The sequence below is a fragment of the Salmo salar genome, chromosome ssa01 (assembly GCF_905237065.1).
Source record: "Salmo salar chromosome ssa01, Ssal_v3.1, whole genome shotgun sequence".
Lineage (NCBI taxonomy): Eukaryota > Metazoa > Chordata > Actinopteri > Salmoniformes > Salmonidae > Salmo > Salmo salar.
In genome coordinates, this window is record NC_059442.1 from 54,935,935 (window position 1) to 54,955,866 (window position 19,932).

At 43.3% G+C, this 19,932-nt stretch overlaps 1 protein-coding gene across 2 annotated transcripts; it reads left to right on the plus strand.

Moving 5' to 3' along the window:
- The first annotated feature begins 1,802 nt into the window (after positions 1–1,802).
- LOC100306744 (ras homolog gene family, member Q) lies at positions 1,803–17,261 on the plus strand. 2 transcript variants are annotated; one of them, NM_001165283.1, is given in 6 exon segments: positions 1,933–2,331; positions 2,693–2,751; positions 14,699–14,805; positions 14,808–14,863; positions 15,976–16,071; positions 16,367–17,134. In NM_001165283.1, coding segments are annotated over 5 exon segments (369 nt in total). In that variant the 5' UTR covers positions 1,933–2,189; the 3' UTR covers positions 15,981–16,071; positions 16,367–17,134.
- The last annotated feature ends 2,671 nt before the right edge of the window (positions 17,262–19,932 follow it).

Consider the following 19,932-nt stretch of genomic DNA (forward strand, 5'->3'; position numbering starts at 1 on the left):
GCTGAACTCATACCCTAGAACTGCCAGCAGCTGATGGAACAACCCATCACGCATATGCCTGTCTTCCCCAAGCTTGTTACACATTGGAAAATTGACACTGTGTGTGTGTCTGCTGTTCTTTGCGTTTGTGTGTGTGTGTGTTCATGCGCGTATATGTGCATATGTGTGTGCGCGTTTGTGTGTGTAAGTATGTGCATGTGCGTGTCTGTGCATGCATTTGTGTGCACATGTCACATGAAAAAAGGCAGTATCTAGAAATATGATAGAAGAGCGCACCAATCCAAATGAAGTGCTGGAGACTGTTAACGCTTACCGTAGCTACTGAGACAAAGATTTGGATTAATTTGCGTGCACATTTCATTTCAAGTAAATGTTCTCTACAAGAGTGGTAAATCAAAACAGTCAAAAAGGAACTACTGGGATAGGATAAAAGACGAGACCTGTCTTTTATAGATGCCTTCACTCTTTAAACCTTGTCCGGTTATAAAAATAGACAGTTGATATTAAATGTCATCCACTGGGAAATAAGGTCAGCAGCTCACTAATGAACTCATGTAGCTTAACAACATCAAACTTGCAACAGTAGCCTAGCTTATACATGCTGGGTAAAATGAAGCAATGTATTATATACAGTACATATACAGTAGGCTAAATTAATATATGCATTTTATGTGCCTTCATTATAGATTACATAAAGGCAATGCAGATAGTCTCATTTGGAATTTGACCTAAAGGCTGTTGCTTCTCTTCTCTGATTGGCTCATGTGTAACATCTAATAAGTTACATGATTTTAACAGCAAGTATGAGGTAATTGTTTGGTCATGTGACAGCTGCAGCAACTGTCAAAATGTGATGATAGGGCTACACTGAAGGTTCAAAGGCACATTTTCTCAGCTCTTCTTAGCCACGCCCCCTGATGCTGATTGGACTGTCGACATCTGGCTAGGGACTATCAACAAAGTGGACATGAACTGTGGAGTTGTTGTGGGGAGGAATGTGTGCTCATGTGACATCAAATGGAAATATACTATGAGAGAGAAGTCATCAAATGTTTGGTGTGGCAAACATGTGTAACAAGACAGCTGCTCCCACAACTGTCAGAAACACAGGTGTGTCTTTGTGTTTGTCAGTTTGTTCCTCCTCCTCCTCTTTAGAAAGAGAATGAAGATGAGTGCAACACAGAGGTCAAGTAACCTCTTGTTCGACAGTGATTTCACAGCACCCACTCCCTCCTGTGTTGTCTCCATCTGCAGGGTCCTCACAATAACTCCCTTCCATTCTCTCAGAGGGGTTGGGTTAAATGCGGAAGACACATTACAGTTGAATACATTCAGTTGGACAACTGACAAGGTATCCCCCTTTCCCTTTCATCCATTGCCAGCAACCAGCCAGTCTCTTACTGCAGACCCTCAGACCTCTCACTTAGGCTAAATCCTCGGGTCATCATGACATTGTCATACTTCGCTAATGCAGATCTAGGCAGTATAATCCCTATGAGTCAGAGCTAATGATTTTGTGCAATGTTTTTAAATACTTTTGGATTAATCAGGAAAGTCATAGAGAAAGTCTAAATCGAATACCATTATGTATAAGGTATATGCCTAAACATGTTTTGTCTAAAGATGCAAATCAAGTGTCAGAACGATGACAAATAGGATATTTAGAGACACACCAATATGAATATTGCAACAAAAAAAAGTCGACTAAAATCAATAAACTAACAATATGTGGATTTTTACCAGAGCCCCTTGGTCTCGGGTATAGTCCCGCCTCTACAACAAGCGAACCCACCTTGTCTATAGTGCCGATGCAATTTAGGCGAGGGACCGAGAGTCAAGGGGCGAACTGGGGAACAGGCTCGGCAGTGGGCTTCTAAGCGGGTGTCTTGTAAAGACATCGCCGATAGGGCGGGGGACGGGAGTGACGCCTTTTTCGACTTTCTAGACTTTGCTAAACCGGTATATAGCCACCCTACACAGTGTATGTGCAGTTTGTGTATGCAGAGGGGAAATGAAACTAATATAACACAACATTTGGAAACCGTGAACCTTGGCGATGAGAAGAAATTGAATTTCCATTGGTCTCCGTGCGTCGCGCAGTCGGATTCTGGTGATGCCTGTGGTGTGGGGATCGCCGTGCATCTCAGGAAAACAGGGCGTCGGAGGATGATGGTAATCAAAAGATCATCATGGCAAACGGAACCGGCACTATTATGTTGAAATGCGTTGTGGTTGGCGACGGTGCTGTGGGCAAAACGTGTCTGTTGATGAGCTATGCCAACGACGCCTTTCCAGAGGAGTACGTACCCACTGTGTTTGACCATTATGCAGGTATGGGGACTTTGGAACATGTCATGATTATACATATGTGTTTTCTCGAATGGAAACATTACCAATTACCCAATCGTTAATTATAAAAGCTGACATCATTCCTTCAGTAGGCTAGTTGCATGAGTTTAATCTCTATGCCAATTTGCTTGCTTGTATAGTCTACCGAAATCCAGTGTTTAGGTGAAGTGTATGTTCGAATGTTTTGCTTACTTTTTCGACCTTTGGCTCAGATTGCATAGGAATACATCTGTTTCTGTAATCAAAACCACTTGTTTGCCTCCAGGTGAAGGGAGGGGGTGAGACTCTCTCTCTCTCTCTCTCTCTCTCCCCCCCTAAACTAGCCTTTTTCATTGCTTTGCAGTGAGTGTCAACGTTGGCGGGAAGCAGTACTTATTGGGATTGTACGACACAGCTGGTCAGGTACAGTGGGTTTATTATAACTCTGGCTGCATGCCACATCCAAGGACACAACCTATCCCCACGTGCTCCCCCCCACTGTTAACCAATGGTGCTCTGGACACACCCACAAGCTTGAAATTCTGACCAGACTCTATAAACTGCAACAGGTGTGGTTTTCACACATTGCTCTAATTTCAGTCTGGTCTGTGGTAGACAGTGGTTGTAGTCCTAGCGAAGCATTTCAATGGGTCTATTATGTGAGGAACAGGGGTCTTATGTCCAGTGTCTAGTAGGGATGTTTTCACTGGCTGTCCGAATACCCATACTAGCATATTACATACATAAACGGTATACAATTTACTCATCGTCGCATACTGTTTAGCACGGACCTTTTAGTGAAAAGTGTGCAGTATGCCAGAGTTGCAACTCAGTAGCCGCCCTTGATTGGCTTGCATCGCATTAACCAGCCTGATAATAGCTAATTTCCAATTTGATCAATTCCTCTAAACTGAATAGGAATGGAGTTATAGGCCTACTCAGGCTGGTTATAGGCAGACCATATATGCCCATCTATCCTATTTAACAATGACTGAAAGACAGAAACAGATTTGATTCCATTTCAACACATTTATTAGTGAAACCAAAGTGCTGTAACATATACAGTATAAGTCAAAAGTTTGGACACCTACTCATTCAAGGTTTTATTTTGACTAGTTTCTACATTGTAGAATAGTGACGACATCAAAACTTTAAAATAACACGTATGGAATCATGTTGCAACCCAAAAAAAGTGTTCAAAAAATCAAAATATTTGAGATTCTTCAAAGTTGAATTTTTCTTCATTTAAAGTAGTTACCCTTTGCCTTTGACGGCTTTGCACACTCTTGGCGTTTTCTCTAAGCTTCATTCAATTAACAGTTGTGCCTTGTTAAGTTAATTTGTGTGATTTTCTTTCATTCTTAATGTGTTTAAGCCAATCAGTTGTGTTGTGACAAGGTAAGGGTGGTATACAGAAGATAGCCCTATTTGGTAAAAGACCCAGTCCATATTATGGCAAGACCAGCTCAAATAAGCAAAGAGAATAGACAGTCCGTTACTTTAAGTGATGGTCAGTCAATTCAGAAAATTAAGAACTTTGAAAATATCTTACATCGATTATCTCCGCATGTGTTCCCACCATGAAGCATGGAGGAGGAGGAGGTGTGGGGGTGCTTTGCTGGTGACAATGTCATTGATATATTTAGAATTGAAGGTACATTTAACCAGCATGGCTACAGCAGCAATACGCCATCCCATCTGGTTTGGGTTTAGTGGGACTTTCATTTTGTTTTTCAACAGTACAATGACCCAAAATACACCTCCAGGCTGTGTAAGGGCTATTTGGCCACGGAGACTGATGGAGTGCTGCATCAGATGACCTGACCTCAACCCAGTTGAGATGTTTGGGATGAGTTGGACTGCAGAGTGAAGGAAAAGCAGCCAACAAGTGCTCAGCATATGTGGGAACTCCTTCAAGACCGTTGGAGAATGCAAAGAGTGTGCAAAACTGCTCCCAAGGCTGTGACCCTCGCCATTATAAATAAATCTAATAGCCCCCGTGATCCGGCAGGATACTGTAGAAGAGCGACTAATGTGGTTACCCACTGAGCAAAGAGCATAACACTCTGACCGCTCGTTCAATCCTAGTAGTTGCGCAATGTGTGTCCTGGACAACCATGTCTCTTCTGGGAAAGCTACAGGTGAAAAGCTGTGGGCTCCAAGGTGGGGGAACAAAAGGTGCATTTTTCTCATGTGAGCACGGTCACAAAGAGAGCTGCTACACAGAGAATAGGGTTTTTGTCCTAATGCAGCCCTCTCCACTGCTGCAAAATGCAGAGAGGGGAAGGAGTGGCAAACTGTAAACCTGAGGAGAGAAGGTAGGGCAGGGAGCCGTTGGCTTTGCTCTCTATCCATCTCAGACGCCCTAGGTTGGCCGACCCTTACCTTCCTTAGGAGGGTTAGAAAGGCGGAACCCTGCTGCAGCATAGGACTGCTTACCTACAGGTTTGGCCTGGTTCAGGGGCCTAGCCTGAGTCTTAGCAGACTGCTGCGTCGCTGGGGACCTCAGTCCCCCAAGGCCAGCTAGTTGCCCCCTCCCAGCTGTGAGACTGGAGTGAGATGTTGGAACCAACGGCCTGCCACGAAGCCCGGGTCTGCAGGGCAGGTAGAAGCTGACGGCGTCGCCTTCTTTCTTACCTATATCACACTTCTGTCGCATTGCGGTGACAGTGGTCCCCAACTCCTTGGGTGTAATTGGGGCATCCAGGAGGTCCACCTTTTTCTTTGTCAATCTGGATAAGCTCAGCCAACGTACCTTTTTTTTTCTCCCACTGCTCAGCTCATGGTACGACCACAGCCTTGAATGACACTATGGGAGGCACAGAAGTTCAGGACTGTAATCCTAGTGATCTCCTCCCACGCATCTGGATCCAGGTTATCCGAGTCCAGTTGCTTCCCCACCCCCTCCAGTAGCTCAGCCGGATAAGCTAACAATAAAAGAGGTCACATTGAAAGCTCTGAGAATGAGTGGCTGAGCCTCCGCTTTTGCGGTTGGCTCAGAGGTGAGGGGATATTGAGATGCTCTTTTAAGCCTCCTCCTCAGAGCTGCTCTAGTCAGTAGCTTGCGGTGCTCACAGGACTCCGGGTCGTCAAGCCCCTGTTGGGCATGTTCTTTTCCCAAGCAGTTGCTGCATTGAGGGTAGAAATCCTTCTCCGCAATCATGGAACAGCAAGAGCAAGAACGTGGGGGTTTGAGTGCTGGACTTGTCCTGGGATGGTTATGAAGGTTTGCTCTAGCTAGCTCAGTGATGGCTGAAGGGAAACGTGTGGTGGCAGAGTTGGCCTTCAGGTATTGTGCTCCTGCAACCGAAGGAGTCGTGAAGCTGAGATGGTTGGTCTATTTAACGCAACAGGTGAACGTAGGTTAAGCTAGATGAGAGAAGGGAGCTAGCAATGCTACCATGTGTGCAGGTTAGCTTGCCTCATTGAGCTAGCCTAGTTAGCCAAAATCTTGCAGCATGGGCTAACTGAGTCTCAATAGCTAGCTACCAACGTAGACTGAGAAACAGAAAAGCAATTTCTACACACAGCAAAAACACTTTTGGTCAGTACTCAACCTTTCGACGGGGTCTAAAGACGTACGCCAGGCAACAATATCTTTCACGGTTCACTTGTGAGCAGGAAACCAGGGATCCAGTTGTGCTGGGGAGTGCTTAGAATAGGCCTGGGCAATTCCAGTCCTCGTGCCTGATTGGTGTCACACTTTCCCCCCCATCTCTAACAAACACACCTGATTAAACTAATTACATTTTTAACTGAAGATCATGATTAGTTGATTATTGGAGTCAGGTGTGTTAGTTGGGGCTGGGGAAAATCAGGCCCCCGAGGACTGGAGTTGGCCTGGCTTAGAGAGTAATGCTCTTCGCGAAGAAGAGAAGCAAGAATGACCAGAGGGCGGGAGAGTGGCTCCTTCATTCGCTCACCTCATTCACCACATTACCTGTCTGTCTCCCAACAGATCCTATTGATTTGTTCTTCAGTAAGTATTGGTGGTCCTGGCAAATCCCCATATGTGATACACAGAAACACATTTTTGAAAGAGAACATACTCACTCACTTTTTCCTTTTAAGATCTTTTAGCTCTGTTTTTCCTAGCTGGGTCTGAAGCTAAGGCATGTCACATGCAGCGATGAATTGTTAACTCTCCTCTGAACCTGAGTTTTATCTGTGTGAAGTCCAAACAAGGTCCTGAACTGAAACATTATCCGCCCGGTGAAAGATGAATAGATTTGAGGTTGAGAAATGTTTGTTAATTTAATAAAATATAACTACATGTGAAGCAAATTAAAGTTGCTATTGTTTCCAGTGACTCAATCATTATTCCCACATAAATCTGTGGCTGCCACAACTCGTTCTTTGGGGAAACTAAATCATCGTAAATCTACTACTCAGTAGTGATTCACACTGCTTTTTGTTTACCCCTTTGTCTTTGATTGCAATTCCATGTCTAGCGCCTTTTTGTTTTAGCTGATTCAGAACTGTGAAATTGAGAAGTTTCCCAGATGTCGACTGTGGGCGCCGAGGCCACAGAGTAGAGTTACTTCCCTTCAAACGCAGCGCCTCCAATCCTCCTCCCCCCCACCCCTGCTGACTTCTTTAGGCTGAGCACAAGGCCAGCTGGTAATGTTTTATAGCTTCAGAGTCTGATCAAAGAAGGGAGTGCCAGAGAGCGAGGGGAAACCAAGAGATGGAGAGGAAGCGAGGTAGACGGCGGGGAAAGAGGAAGCGAGCGAGACCAAGGGGCTGGCTGAGAGGGAGGGGGGGAGTGTAAGGGGTAGTGGACCGCTGCAAATCTGCTCTGGAATCCTGTAATTCAACCCTAGGAGGCTCAGGCCGGGGATGTAGAAGGGTGCAACACTTAATGCTCTACCTCTCTTGAGGAACCTTGTCCAAACCAGCCACCAACCCCCCCCCAAATTCACACTCTCCTGCTACAGTCTCCACCTCTTGCTCTGCATTACACATGTTTTTTTGGCTCCAAGGACCCTTTTCAATATTTATGTACCTGGCAGATCTGAAGCTCCCAGAATCCTCAGCTGTCTCATAAGGGAAGATGAACCATTTTCTCGAAGAGAAAATAAGGCTTTGCAGACACGCTCTGTCTCAATTGACTTAAATTCATATTCTCTTCGCCTCTTCATCACTCTGATCTGGAAGAACAGATGAGGTGAATACCAGCGTAAAGATGATCTTCCGCCATATTGTTTTCACCTGTCAAGTCTCTTGAAGTCGGATGAAGGAGAGGATGTATTTTTAAGCAATTGTGATTAGAGGTCGGCCGATTAATAGGAATGGCCGATTTAATTAGGGCCGATTTCAAGTTTTCATAACAATCAGTAATTGGTATTTTTGGCCAACGATTTGCCAACTTTAAAAAATATATATTTATATTATTTTATTATATACAATTTTTAATATTTTTTACACCTTTATTTAACTAGGTAAGTCAGATTAAGAACACGTTCTTATTTTCAATGACGGCCTAGGAACGGGGGTTAACTGCCTTGTTCAGGGGGGATTCGGGGATTTGTTTTTGCAACCTCCCGGTTACTTGTCCAACGCTCTAACCACCTGCCTTACATTGCACTCCACGAGGAGCCTGCATGGCAGGCTGACTACCTGTTACGTGAGGGCAGCAAGAAGCCAAGGTAAGTTGCTAGCTAGCATTAAACTTATCTTATAAAAAAACTATCAATCTTAACATAATCACTAGTTAACTACACATGGTTGATGATATTACTAGTTTATCTAACGTGTCCTGCGTTGCATATAATCAATGCGGTGCCTGTTAATTTCTCATTGAATCACACCCTACTTTGACAAACGGGTGTTGATTTAGCGCATTGGCGAAAAAAGCACTGTTGTTGCACCAATGTACCTAACCATAAACATCAATGCCTTTCTTTAAAATCAATACACAAGTATATATTTTTAAACCTGCATATTTAGTTAATATTGCCTGCTAACATGAAATTGTGTCACTTCTCTTGCGTTCATTGCACGCTGTCAGGGTATATGCAACAGTTTGGGCCGCCTGGCTCGTTGCGAACTAATTTGCCAGAATTTTACGTAATTATGACATAACATTGAAGGTTGTGCAATGTAACAGGAATATTTAGACTTAGGGATGCCACCCGTTAGATAAAATACGGAACGCTTCCGTATTTCACTGAAAGAAAAAATGAGAGTTTCCGGATTCGACCATATTAATGACCTAAGGCTCGTATTTCTGTGTGTTTATTACAATTAAGTCTATGATTTGATAGAGCAGTCTGACTGAGCGGTGGTAGGCACCAGCAGGCTCGTAAGCATTCATTCAAACAGCGCTTTCGTGTGTTTTTCCAGCAGCTCTTCGCTGTGCTTCATGCATTGCGTTGTTTATGACTTCAAGCCTATCAACTATAATTTGTGGAACGCTCCAACAGGAATCTATTCCAAAAACTTCGTAAATAACAAGGTTGCCAAAAAACAACGCATACAAAGTTGTATAGCGGCAGAATAAGATACCGGGTAGGGAGTGATCTATTTCATTGCATTTTTCACTCATCACGTTTATTCCGAAAAATGTCTGTCCTCACTCTGGTTGCCTATGGACAAACATTAAGAATAAGCTACGTGGTGAGTTGATGCCTATTCGGCAGCTAGTTAGCTAGGTTTGTATGCGTTGCTACTTTGTATGCGTTGTTGGTTGGCAACCTTTTACTTTACGTTTTTTGAACAGATTCCTGTTGGAACGTTCCACAAATTATACCCACCCCTTCAAGCCTATCAACTCCCAAGATTAGGCTGGTGTAACCGATGTGAAATGGCTAGCTAGTTAGCCGGGTGTGCGCTAATAGTGTTTCAAACGTCACTCGCTCTGAGACTTGGAGTAGTTGTTCCCCTTGCTCTGCATGGGTAACGCTGCTTCGAGGGTGGCTGTTGTCGATGTGTTCCTGGTTCAAGCCCAGGTAGGAGCGAGGAGAGGGACGGAAGCTATACTGTTACACTGGCAATACTAAAGTGCCTATAAGAACATCCAATAGTCAAAGGTATATGAAATATAAATCGTATAGAGAGAAATAGTCCTATAATTCCTATAATAACTACAACCTAAAACTTCTTACCTGGGAATATTGAAGACTCATGTTAAAAGGAACCACCAGCTTTCATATGTTCCCATGTTCTGAGCAAGGCACTTAAACGTTAGCTTTCTTACGTGGCACATATTGCACTTTTACTTTCTTCTCCAACGTTTCATTATTTATTTGAGGCTAAATTGATTTTATTGATGTATTATATAAAGTTAAAATAAGTGTTCATTCAGTATTGTTGTAATTGTCATTATTACAAATAAATAAATAAAAATCAGCCGACTTAATCGGTATCGGCGTTGAAAAATCATAATTGGCCGACCTCTAATTGTGATGCTGTCGCATGTGACCCCATTAACTGTCACATGAGCACAATAGCATACAGTAAGGTGTGTCACTGTGTTCTATCTGCATTGCCCTGTGTTTTTGTCTAGGTATTGCTTATTACACCACCTGTATATTCCATAGATATTTTTTTTACCCCTTTTTTTTTCTCCCCAATTACATGGTATCCAATTGTCTCATCACTGCAACTCTCGTACGGACTCGGGAGAGGCGACAGTAGAGAGCCATGCGTCCTCAGAGAAACAACCCAATCAAGCCGCGCTGCTTCTTGACACAATGCCCACTTAACCCAGAAGCCAGCCGCACCAATGTGTCGGAAACACCGCACACCTGGCTACCGTGTCAGCATGCACTGCACCCGGTCTGCCACAGGAGTCGCTAGTGCGTGATGGGACAAGGACATCCCTGCCGGCCAAACCCTCCCCTAACACGGACGCCGCTGGGCCAATTGTGTGGCACCCTATGGGTCTCCCGGTCGCGGCAGGCTGCGACAGAGCTTGGACTCAAACCCAGAATCTCTAGTGGCACAGTTAGCACTGCGATGCAGTGCCTTAGACCACTGCGCCACTTGGGAGACCCTTATATTCCATAGATCTATACGTAACACGTTCGATCACATCTCTTCGCTCTTGAACATGTGGGCCAAGAACAGAAGGAATGGAATGGAGAGTCTTTATTCATTCAGTCATCCTCTCCCTAGCTGATGCACTGATCATATACAGAAGCAATGCTATGCTAGCTTGCTATCGGAGCAGGAAGTGGATGTTATGTGCTGTTGTAGTACCCATGGCAACACTGGGCTCAGAACAGAGTCCCGCTGGGATTGGGCTCTTCTCGTTCTCTTCGCACTCTCCCTTTTGTTGCTGCGCCGTTCCTAATTTTCTCACTCCCTCCTGCACTCACACTCAGTGGCACATCCTTCCATCACTCTTCTATGACTATTCCCACCCCCCCCCCGTTGTTTTTTTTGTACAGTGCCTCGTTAAGTTTGACTCAGTGTCCTCCCTGAGATATGACCCAGTGACCCCTAGACATCCCTGCAGGGGGTAGAGAGTAAAATGGGATCTGTTCTGCTGCTGCCGCAGGGCCTTGTTTCTCTCCAAGCAGCTGAACCCCAATGGGAGGTAGCTAGACATGTCATGCCCCTTTGAACACCAATGAGAGCACTAGACATGTCATGTTCATTTGATCACTACAGCCTGCTGGTGGATGTTTTTTAAACTGTTTCCCCATTGACCATCATGGGTCTAAAGCGCCATTGTATGGTGTGTGATGTACTCGCCTTGAATGTGATACCTCAGATTGAACTAGCAATCTATTCTACATGGTTCATCCCGTGTTGGGAAATGCTCAGACAGTTTTGGTGAAGTACTGTAATTTGAAATTCAGTAACTAGCTGGCAACTAGGGATTAACATGGGTAACCTGGATCCCGGGACTGTCCGGGAACACTCTTCACATTTCCCGATATTATAATTAAATGACAAGACCTGGGAAATAAAAATGTCCCTCGATCTCGCACTAATACACACATGCGCTGCAGCAGATTAGCAAAAAACAAAATGGCACATTATCCAAACAGTTTGTCACATGGAAGCCTTTAGCCTAGTGTATTTACTTCACACAAAGTCACCATCAATTCAAAGCACACGCATAATTGATACTGCCGGACTGCACACGTGACCCGAATGCCATTAATAAACCCTACAGAAAACCCCTACATACGGTGCATTCGGAAAGTATTCAGACCCTTTGACTTTTTCCATATTTTGTTACGTTATAGCCTTATTCTAAAATGGATAAAACCGTTTTCTCTTCACTTTACACACAATACCCCATAATGTCGACGCAAAAACAGATTTAAAAAAAAATAAAAAATTCTGCAATATATTAAAAATAAAAAACTGATATCACAAGCATTCAGACCCTTTACACAGTACTTTGTTGAAGCACCTTTGGCAGCGATTACCATAAAGGCCTGATTGGTGGAGTGCTGCAGAGATGGTTGTCCTTCTGGAAGGTTTTCCCATTTCCACAAAGGAACTCTGGAGCTCTGACAGAGTGACCATCGGGTTCTTGGTCACCTCCCTGACCAAGCCCCTTCTTCCTCGATTGCTCAGTTTGACCGGGCGGCCAGATGATCAATGGAAACAGGATGCACCTGAGCTCAATTTCGTGTCTCATAGAAAAGGTCTGAATACTTACCTTATTTACTTAAGTATTCAGATATTTCAGTTTTTGAAGGTTTTATACATTTTGAAGAATTTCTAAAAACCTGCTTTCACTTTGTCATTATGGGGTATTGTGTGTAGATGGATTAAATGATTTTTTTTAAAATCACTTTTAGAATAAGGCTGTATAGTAACAAAGTGGAAAAAGTCAAGGGGTCTGAATACTTTCCCAATGCACTGTATAGCCTACAAACAACGCGTGCCTATTTTAGCTGTCATTGTGACTCTTCACACAGACACATTTGATAGGCCTATGCACAATTTACTACATAGGCATCTGTTAACAATTCGAAGAGGCATGAGGGAAAATTGCGTCTTCTCTTCTCCTAAAGCCTTGGCTGTTTTCCTATCCAGTCCCAATCCCACAGAAACCCCAAATCTTGACTCCTGTCTAGCAGGAAAATTCCTAAACTTTATTCTGTAATCCCTGGCTTGCATTATCAAAGCACGTCGCTCGCCTATAACATTTCCTCTGCTCTGTTTTGTACTTGCTGCCCATATGAGAGAACCCTGGCATAGTGACCATATCCTGTTAATTAATTATTATTTTTATGCTTTAAATGGGCTCTTCCGAATTAAATGTATTTTAATTAAAATAAATATATATCATTTCTTTTTATTTTTTGGGGTATTTCCTGGTACTCTGGGTTAAGTATGAATTATTTCAGGTATTGAAACTTGGTTGATTATTTTTTTTTTTTTAATGTTTTTTTAATTTTTTAATTTTTTATTGACAACCAAGAAACAAAAATTCACAGCAACCTCTTTTTACAGTGCAGTGTTCAGACCAGTTTTGTGTTTAGACCATGAAGTTTAGTGCCTGCACTCATTATTCTCCCTGTGGTCATGTCTGAACAGGCGTCTCTGACACAGCTGCTGGGCCCGAGGAAGAGGGGGAGTGACTCACTGATATTATAGACGCTCGTATGTCACTGACTTGACACACTCGCTCACAGCTGAGATCACATACCAGCCAAGTAGAAATGCCATAAAAAGCCTTGCCCTGATGGAAATGTAAGGACGCGTATGGGGAGAATGGTTGGAATCTGCCCTGCCTAGAGTGCCTTTATTAGCATCTCCAGTATAAACCCTCTAGCAGCTAACTTTCTCTTCTCCTTCCTCTGTCTTACCTCTTTGCTGGCCCCTCTTGTATTTTTACTCTTCCTTCTTCCTCCTTCATGCTTTTTACTGTACACACTGAGGAACTTTGTGGAAGCATTTCTGAAATGTGATGGGGATGGAGGAGAGCGATTGGCCACCTTCACAAGACATGTTGTGTTAACTGCTGAGTGTTACTGTGTGTTCTAGTAAAGTACACTGGGATGTGGTTCTCCATAAGTGTAACAGGGGACACACACACATACACTAGAGCTGGGAAGATGAACTGAAAATGGTCGACACCGACCATATTGATCACTTATCGCAGGCATTTTGCTGATTTTATAGCTCATTTGATAATAATTAGCATGTACTAGAGAAATGTGAAGTTTGAAATGAAATAATGTAATTGCTAATGGGACAATTCAGCCATCAAACTAGAAGTAGTAGTTTAAAAGATAATAGCAAAAAACTGTGGTGCATATTAATGTTATAAACATATCGTTCTTTTTATCTTTATCACATCAATTTCAAGAAATGTATCCCGATTTATGGATATCTTTTTTTTCCTACCATATCTTCTAGCTTACACACACACACACTTGGGAATTCACATGAAACCACTGCGCTCACCACAAGTGGGAATAACAGATACTATGGTGGCATCACCACAAGGTTGTCCAAGACTTCTTAATGGTCCGTGAGTCTGGTCTTGACTTGAGGCATGTTGATTAAGTTAGTTTGTTAAGCTTAATCAGACAAGTCATATATTCCTTTCTTCAAGCTTGCCCGTCACCATCATATCATAACTAGTCTTGATGTGTTCGCTCGGCATCACTTGTATAATGTCTGGTCATTCCGGATGTGTATGGCCCTCGTATATAAACTCTGGGTGTGCTGTGGCTGCTCCTAAAGTCAGACAACTCATGAATATTCATATGGACTGATGTAGTAGTAGGACAGCCTGTCCGAATTAGTTATCAGGGAGTGATGAGGAAACGCTAGGTCTCATTTACACCAACACGACCATGTTGCATACGGTATGTGAATTAGCGATTTTTAGGTCCACACAATAAACTGAGGCCTATCGGAGATGGCAATTTTGTCTGATGCCTTCCGCAATACTTCCTGTAACGTACTGCTAATGTGAAATAATGCCCAGTGGCCCCAGTCAGAGTGACGGCAATAAAATAAGCAGTCGGATGTAGGTCATCTGTAGAAATCTGCACATCCGCTCCGTTCTTTTTCTTTTTTAGGCTTGTCACTCCCTTCACATAACAGTATTCACTATTTCCATAAAACAGCCTGGTTGCTTGGCAGTGCATGTTGGAGTCTAGTAGATAAGCACAGTGTAAGTTTGCTCTCCTCTGCATCAGTGAGGAGGAGTATAAGGATGGTTGCATTTGGAGCTCATTTTTCCATCCGGTTGAATAATTCATGAATAATAATTCCGAGGATCTGGTAGTCTCTTGGTGGATATGATCTAAGGAAGGCTGTTGCTCTCTTTCTCCCCCGTGTCTCCTGCTCCCCTCCTCTAACGCCTCCCTCTCTCTCTCCTGTGTGTCTGTCTCTCTCCTGTGTGTGTGTGTGTGTGTGTCTCTTTTATATATTTAACTTTTTCCAGGAGGACTATGACCGCTTGAGGCCTTTGTCGTACCCCATGACCGACGTCTTCCTGATCTGCTACTCCGTAGTCAACCCGGCCAGTTTCCAGAATGTGAGGGAAGAGTGGGTCACCGAGCTGCAGGAGTATGCCCCCAGTGTCCCATACCTCCTCATAGGCACTCAGGTGAGCCTAAAGAGCTACAGCCAACACACCCAAACCTTGTATCTACACTGTGTCCTGGCCATTCCACATGCTGAGTTTCACAGAGAGCCTGGCATGCTCTATCCACATCTACCCTACTCATGCTCACACTCTACTTCACATTGACAGGGGAGGGGTTGATTTATAAAGCTGAACCTCCACTTAAATGTGCTGCGCTCTCTGTTTTTCTTTTATTCTTAAGACCATTCGCGAACACCCACAAAGAAATATAGGTGCATATTTTCGAATCCCTCCCAAAAAAATGTTAACAGCAAAAGGAGCATTTTTAGCTTTTTGGTATTAGTTGACTTCTATTTAGTGCCACAGCTCTCTGATACTTTCCAAGAGCTCAGTCCAGACACGTTTCAAACCACACTTGTGGGTGTCCATCCGCCGCCATGAAATAGAACATGGGCATATTGGTGGTGAGGTTAGTGGAGTGGGCGTGTGATTTATCCTTCTGTCAGCTGATAGTCACCGCTCTTTTATCAGTCCTACCATAACTCACACTGCATACCGATGCGGGCCCAAATCCATTCAGGCAGAGCAGCGCCACAAATCAAACACAACCACAGATGTGTTAATGAATGTTTGTCTCAATAAAGAGTTTGTCACAGGTATCAGTGGGCGTAGGCCGGGTAAAGGATGAATTAGTTTTTATTTGGGTGGTAGTAAGAGCTGAACAACGTGGTCGAGCAGACACTCTGTGTCAGCTCTGCATTTTAAATACAAGTAAATAAAGGGACTAATGTCTTGTGGTTGAAGTTAAATTCAAACCCGCAAGAGCATATGAAATAATAATATTATAGAATAGAGAAACAGGGTTTGGGTTTGGAAATGCTGCGCTGGTACTAATGTGACACATTTCTCTAGAAATGTCTCTCGTTCTCTACTCCCCTGAAGAATGGTGAAACAGAGGAGGAGTACTTCTTACAGAAGTCTGACTCAAGTTGCTCTTTTTGAAAATGGGGAAGATGGTTAAGTGAACGAGTTGTTCGCTCCAACTGAAGACGTTTCTTAAGAAGCAGCCTATTGGCTGCCTTGCTGATTGTCTGTGCTGACAGGAAGTGTTGCGTTATCGCTCCCTGTTTCAGATTGACCTTCGTGACGACCCCAAGACCATTGCCAAACTGAATGACATGAAGGAGAAGCCCATCACCACAGAGCAGGGCCAGAAGCTAGCCAAGGAGGTACGTAATCACCGTGGAGCCAGCAGATGGTTCCAGAAGGAATTGAGATTGTAAATGGGCCACTCGGTAGTTGGTTTACCCTACTCTACACTAGATGGGTTGTCCCTCCTCAAACTAATTGTTTATGACCGTTATGAACTTTTGGATCTCTTCAGTCTGGGGCATTTTGATGATTGAGCCTTTTTATTAGACTAACACCAGACTTCTTCCCTAAGCTAACCTGGGGGTGAGGTTAACCCTTTCCTTGATAGTTTTTTGAGTGACAGCCTGGCCCTTCCCTCCCTTCCTCTTACAGATTGGCGCGTGTGTCTACGTGGAATGCTCGGCTCTCACCCAGAAAGGACTGAAAACTGTGTTTGATGAGGCCATCATCGCTATCCTGACCCCCAAAAGGAAGAAGGGCGTCCTGAAGAGAAGACTGGGGCCGCGCTGTATCAACTGCTGCCTCATCACGTGAGAGACATGGGAACGTCCAACAACACCTGGGTCATTTTCATTAGGGCATGCAACAGAAAATGTTTTTTTTGATCACCCTGTTTCAGACTGTTTTTCTTCCGTTTGGTGTCTAATGAATACACTCCTGAATACAAACCAGAACGAATGACAGAGACAGAGGTCATAAGGGGAAAACGACTGAAGGACCGAAATGGACAAATGAGGACCCTATTTTTAGTTCAGGGCTCTTGAGCGGTTTTCTCTCTCCTGCTGTCGACCAATGGAGTTGGGGGGGGGGGGGCAGCTTTACTACCAAAGGAGCACAATACCCAGGTCAACAACGCCCTTCAGTAAGAATTTATTTGCCTTCAAAAGTATGTCCTTTTTTAAAGTTTTTTTTAAAATGATTTTCCTGTACAAAAATATGTATCAAGCTGTCAGAAAACACAGAGGTATCATTGTGTGCATTTAACTCCTGATATGTGTATTTTTTTTTTACTGTCTGCTGTAGAAATGAATGAATGGGTGCATTGCATTTATTTAAAGTGCTTTCCATCTGGCCTCCAAGTGCTTTACATTATGTTTTGGGTAACTCACCTTAGCCACCACCAATGAAATGCATATTGTTTAAAAAAATAATAATAATACTTTGATCCCATCTAGTATGGGGAGTTTTTTTTATGATCTCATATTTTAGGACGCGATCTGCTTCTCTTGCTCAGCTTGCAGTGCTAATATTAAAAATGTTGGATTTATTCTTGTCAGTAGCCCAATGGTGCCGAAAGAATTGAATGCACACACCTGTATGGGATACAGGGATGTGGGGAGAGCGGCACAAACATATCTCCAGCACCAACATTAAGCACAGTCCACATACCTATCCCTGTACATTAAAGCACAGTTTAAAAAAAAAAAATCAAGGTGTCATGTTGTCCTAAAAAAAATGCACCCCCCCGTTACAAATATTTACATACACATGAAAAAAATGGCACGCTCTCCCCCCTCAGAATTAGCTCAAAATAATGTTTACGACCACAAATAAAACAACTGTGGATGTCGACTTTGCCACTTCAGCATGCTTTTTTTAAACTATTTTATACATTGAAGAATAATAGTGAAGATATCAAAACTCTGAAATAACACATGGAATCATGTAGTAACCAAAAAAGTGTTAAACAAATCTAAATAGTAGCAATCTTTTGTCTTGATAACAGCTTTGCACACCTGGAATGCATTTCAATTAACAGGTGTGCCTTAAGTTAATTTGTGGAATTTCTTTCCTTATTGCGTTTGAGCCAATCAGTTGTGTTGTGACAAGGTAGGAGTGGTACACAGAAGATGGCCCTATTTGAAGACATGAAGGTCAATCAACCTGGAAAATTTCAACAACCTTGAAACTTTCTTCAAATGTTGTCGCAAATACCATTAAGCACTATGATGAAACTGGCTCTCATGAGGAAAGGAAGACCCACTGCTGCAGAGGATAAGTTCATTAAGCGTTAACTCAGATTGCAGCCCAAATAAATGCTTCACAGAGTTCAAATAACAGACATCTCAACATCAACTGTTCAGAGGAGACTGCATGAATCAGGCCTTCATGGTCAAATTGCTGCAAAGAAACCACTACTAAAGAACATCAATAAGATGAAGAGACTTGCTTGGGCCAACAAACACAAGCAATGGACATTAGACTGGTGGAAATCTGTCCTTTGGTCTGATGAGTCCAAATTTGAGACTTTTGGTTCCAACCTCCATGTCTTTGAGAGCCGCAGAGTAGGTGAATGGATTATCTCCGCATGTGTTCCCACAGTGAAGCATGGAGGAGGAGGTGTGGGGGTGCTTTGCTGGTGATACTGTCAGTGATGTATTTAGAATTCAATGCACATTTAACCAGCATGGCTCCAGCAGCAATATGCCATCCCATCTGGTTTGGGCTTAGTGGGACTATCATGACTTTCATCAATAGGTGAATGGATCATCTCTGCATGAGTGGTTCCCACCGTGAAGCATGGAGGAGGTGGTGTGATGGTGTGGGGGTGCTTTGCTGGTCACACTGACTGTGATTTATTTAGAATTCAAGGCACACTTAACCAGCATGGCTACCATGGCATTCTGCAGCGATACGCCATCCCATCCCATCTGGTTTGCGCTTAGTGGGGCTATCATTTTGTTTTTCAACAGGACAATGACCCAACACACCTCCAGGCTGTGTAAGGCAATTCGACCAAGAAGGAGAGTGATGGAATGCTGCATCAGATGACCCTGGCCTCCACAATCACCTGACCTCAACCCAACTGTGATGGTTTGGGATGAGTTGGACCAAAGAGTGAAGGAAAAGCAGCCAACAAGTGCTCAGCATATTTGGGAACTCCTTCAAGACTGTTGGAAAAGCATTCCTCATGAAGCTGGTTGAGAGAATGCCAAGAGTGTGCTAAGCTGTCAAAGGCTAAGGGTGGCAACTTTGAAGAATCTAAAGTATAAAATATATTTAGATTTGTTTAACACATTTTTGGTTACTACATGATTCCATGTGTTATTATTTCGTTTATTTATTCTGCAATGTATAAAATAGTAAAAAATAAAGAAAAACCCTTGAATGAGTAGGTGTGTCCAAACATTTGATAGGTACTGTATGTTCAACTCATAAACTAGTTTATCCAGTGACCACTGCATTTAGAAGCATAGCTACTGCACTGCCTGGAATGTAGCTGGCGAGCTAGCATTCTGCCTCACACTGGCCATGCAGTAGCCAACTAATTGTGGATACCAAAAGACTGAGCTATCAAGACTTGGGAGCTCATGGGCACACAGGCTACATTAGCCAACTTGTTAGAAATTATTACACCACGGCAAGAATATCTGGTGACGAGTTCGTTTTCAGACAATTATTTTCAACTCTTCAACTTAGTTTATCCACTGACCACCACGTTTAGGATGATGGCTAATTACTGAAAAATAGCTAGCTAGATCACTGGCCAAGCTGTAGCCACTAACTAATCGTGGACGCCTTAACTTGCTCATATCAAGCAAAGCATACCAGACCGTTTGTGGAAAAGTAAAAAATAACAATTTGTGGGCAATTTTTTTGAATGATCAGACATTTAAACAAAAATAGATTGGTTGCTAGCTGGTGATGGTTTCATTTATTTCCCGAATTAATTAGGTGATCAAGCTGAAGCTGAGATTTCCAATCCGTTTGTTCGGCGCTAACTGCTCATGCACGATATAGCTAAACAGACGTCTCGGTAGAGCATCTGTGTGACGTCACACTCAAGAAGGCTCAACCAATCACCCGGCGGGTTCTAGATCAAGACTCATGAATATTCATGACATTGCCCCTGCCCATCCCACTTTCGGATCCAGGGACCGTCTCTGCTGATCACATCTGCCAATCACATTCTCCGCATCTAAGGTACTGAACACAGC

What these genes read in the sequence shown, in the direction of transcription:
- LOC100306744 (XM_014198433.2), top strand. Translation starts at nt 2,190, where the DNA reads ATGGCAAACGGAACCGGCACTATTATGTTGAAATGCGTTGTGGTTGGC. An exon ending in TGTGTTTGACCATTATGCAG is followed by an intron (nt 2,332 to 2,692) that starts GTATGGGGACTT and finishes ATTGCTTTGCAG; the next exon opens with TGAGTGTCAACGTTGGCGGG. An exon ending in TGTACGACACAGCTGGTCAG is followed by an intron (nt 2,752 to 14,698) that starts GTACAGTGGGTT and finishes AACTTTTTCCAG; the next exon opens with GAGGACTATGACCGCTTGAG.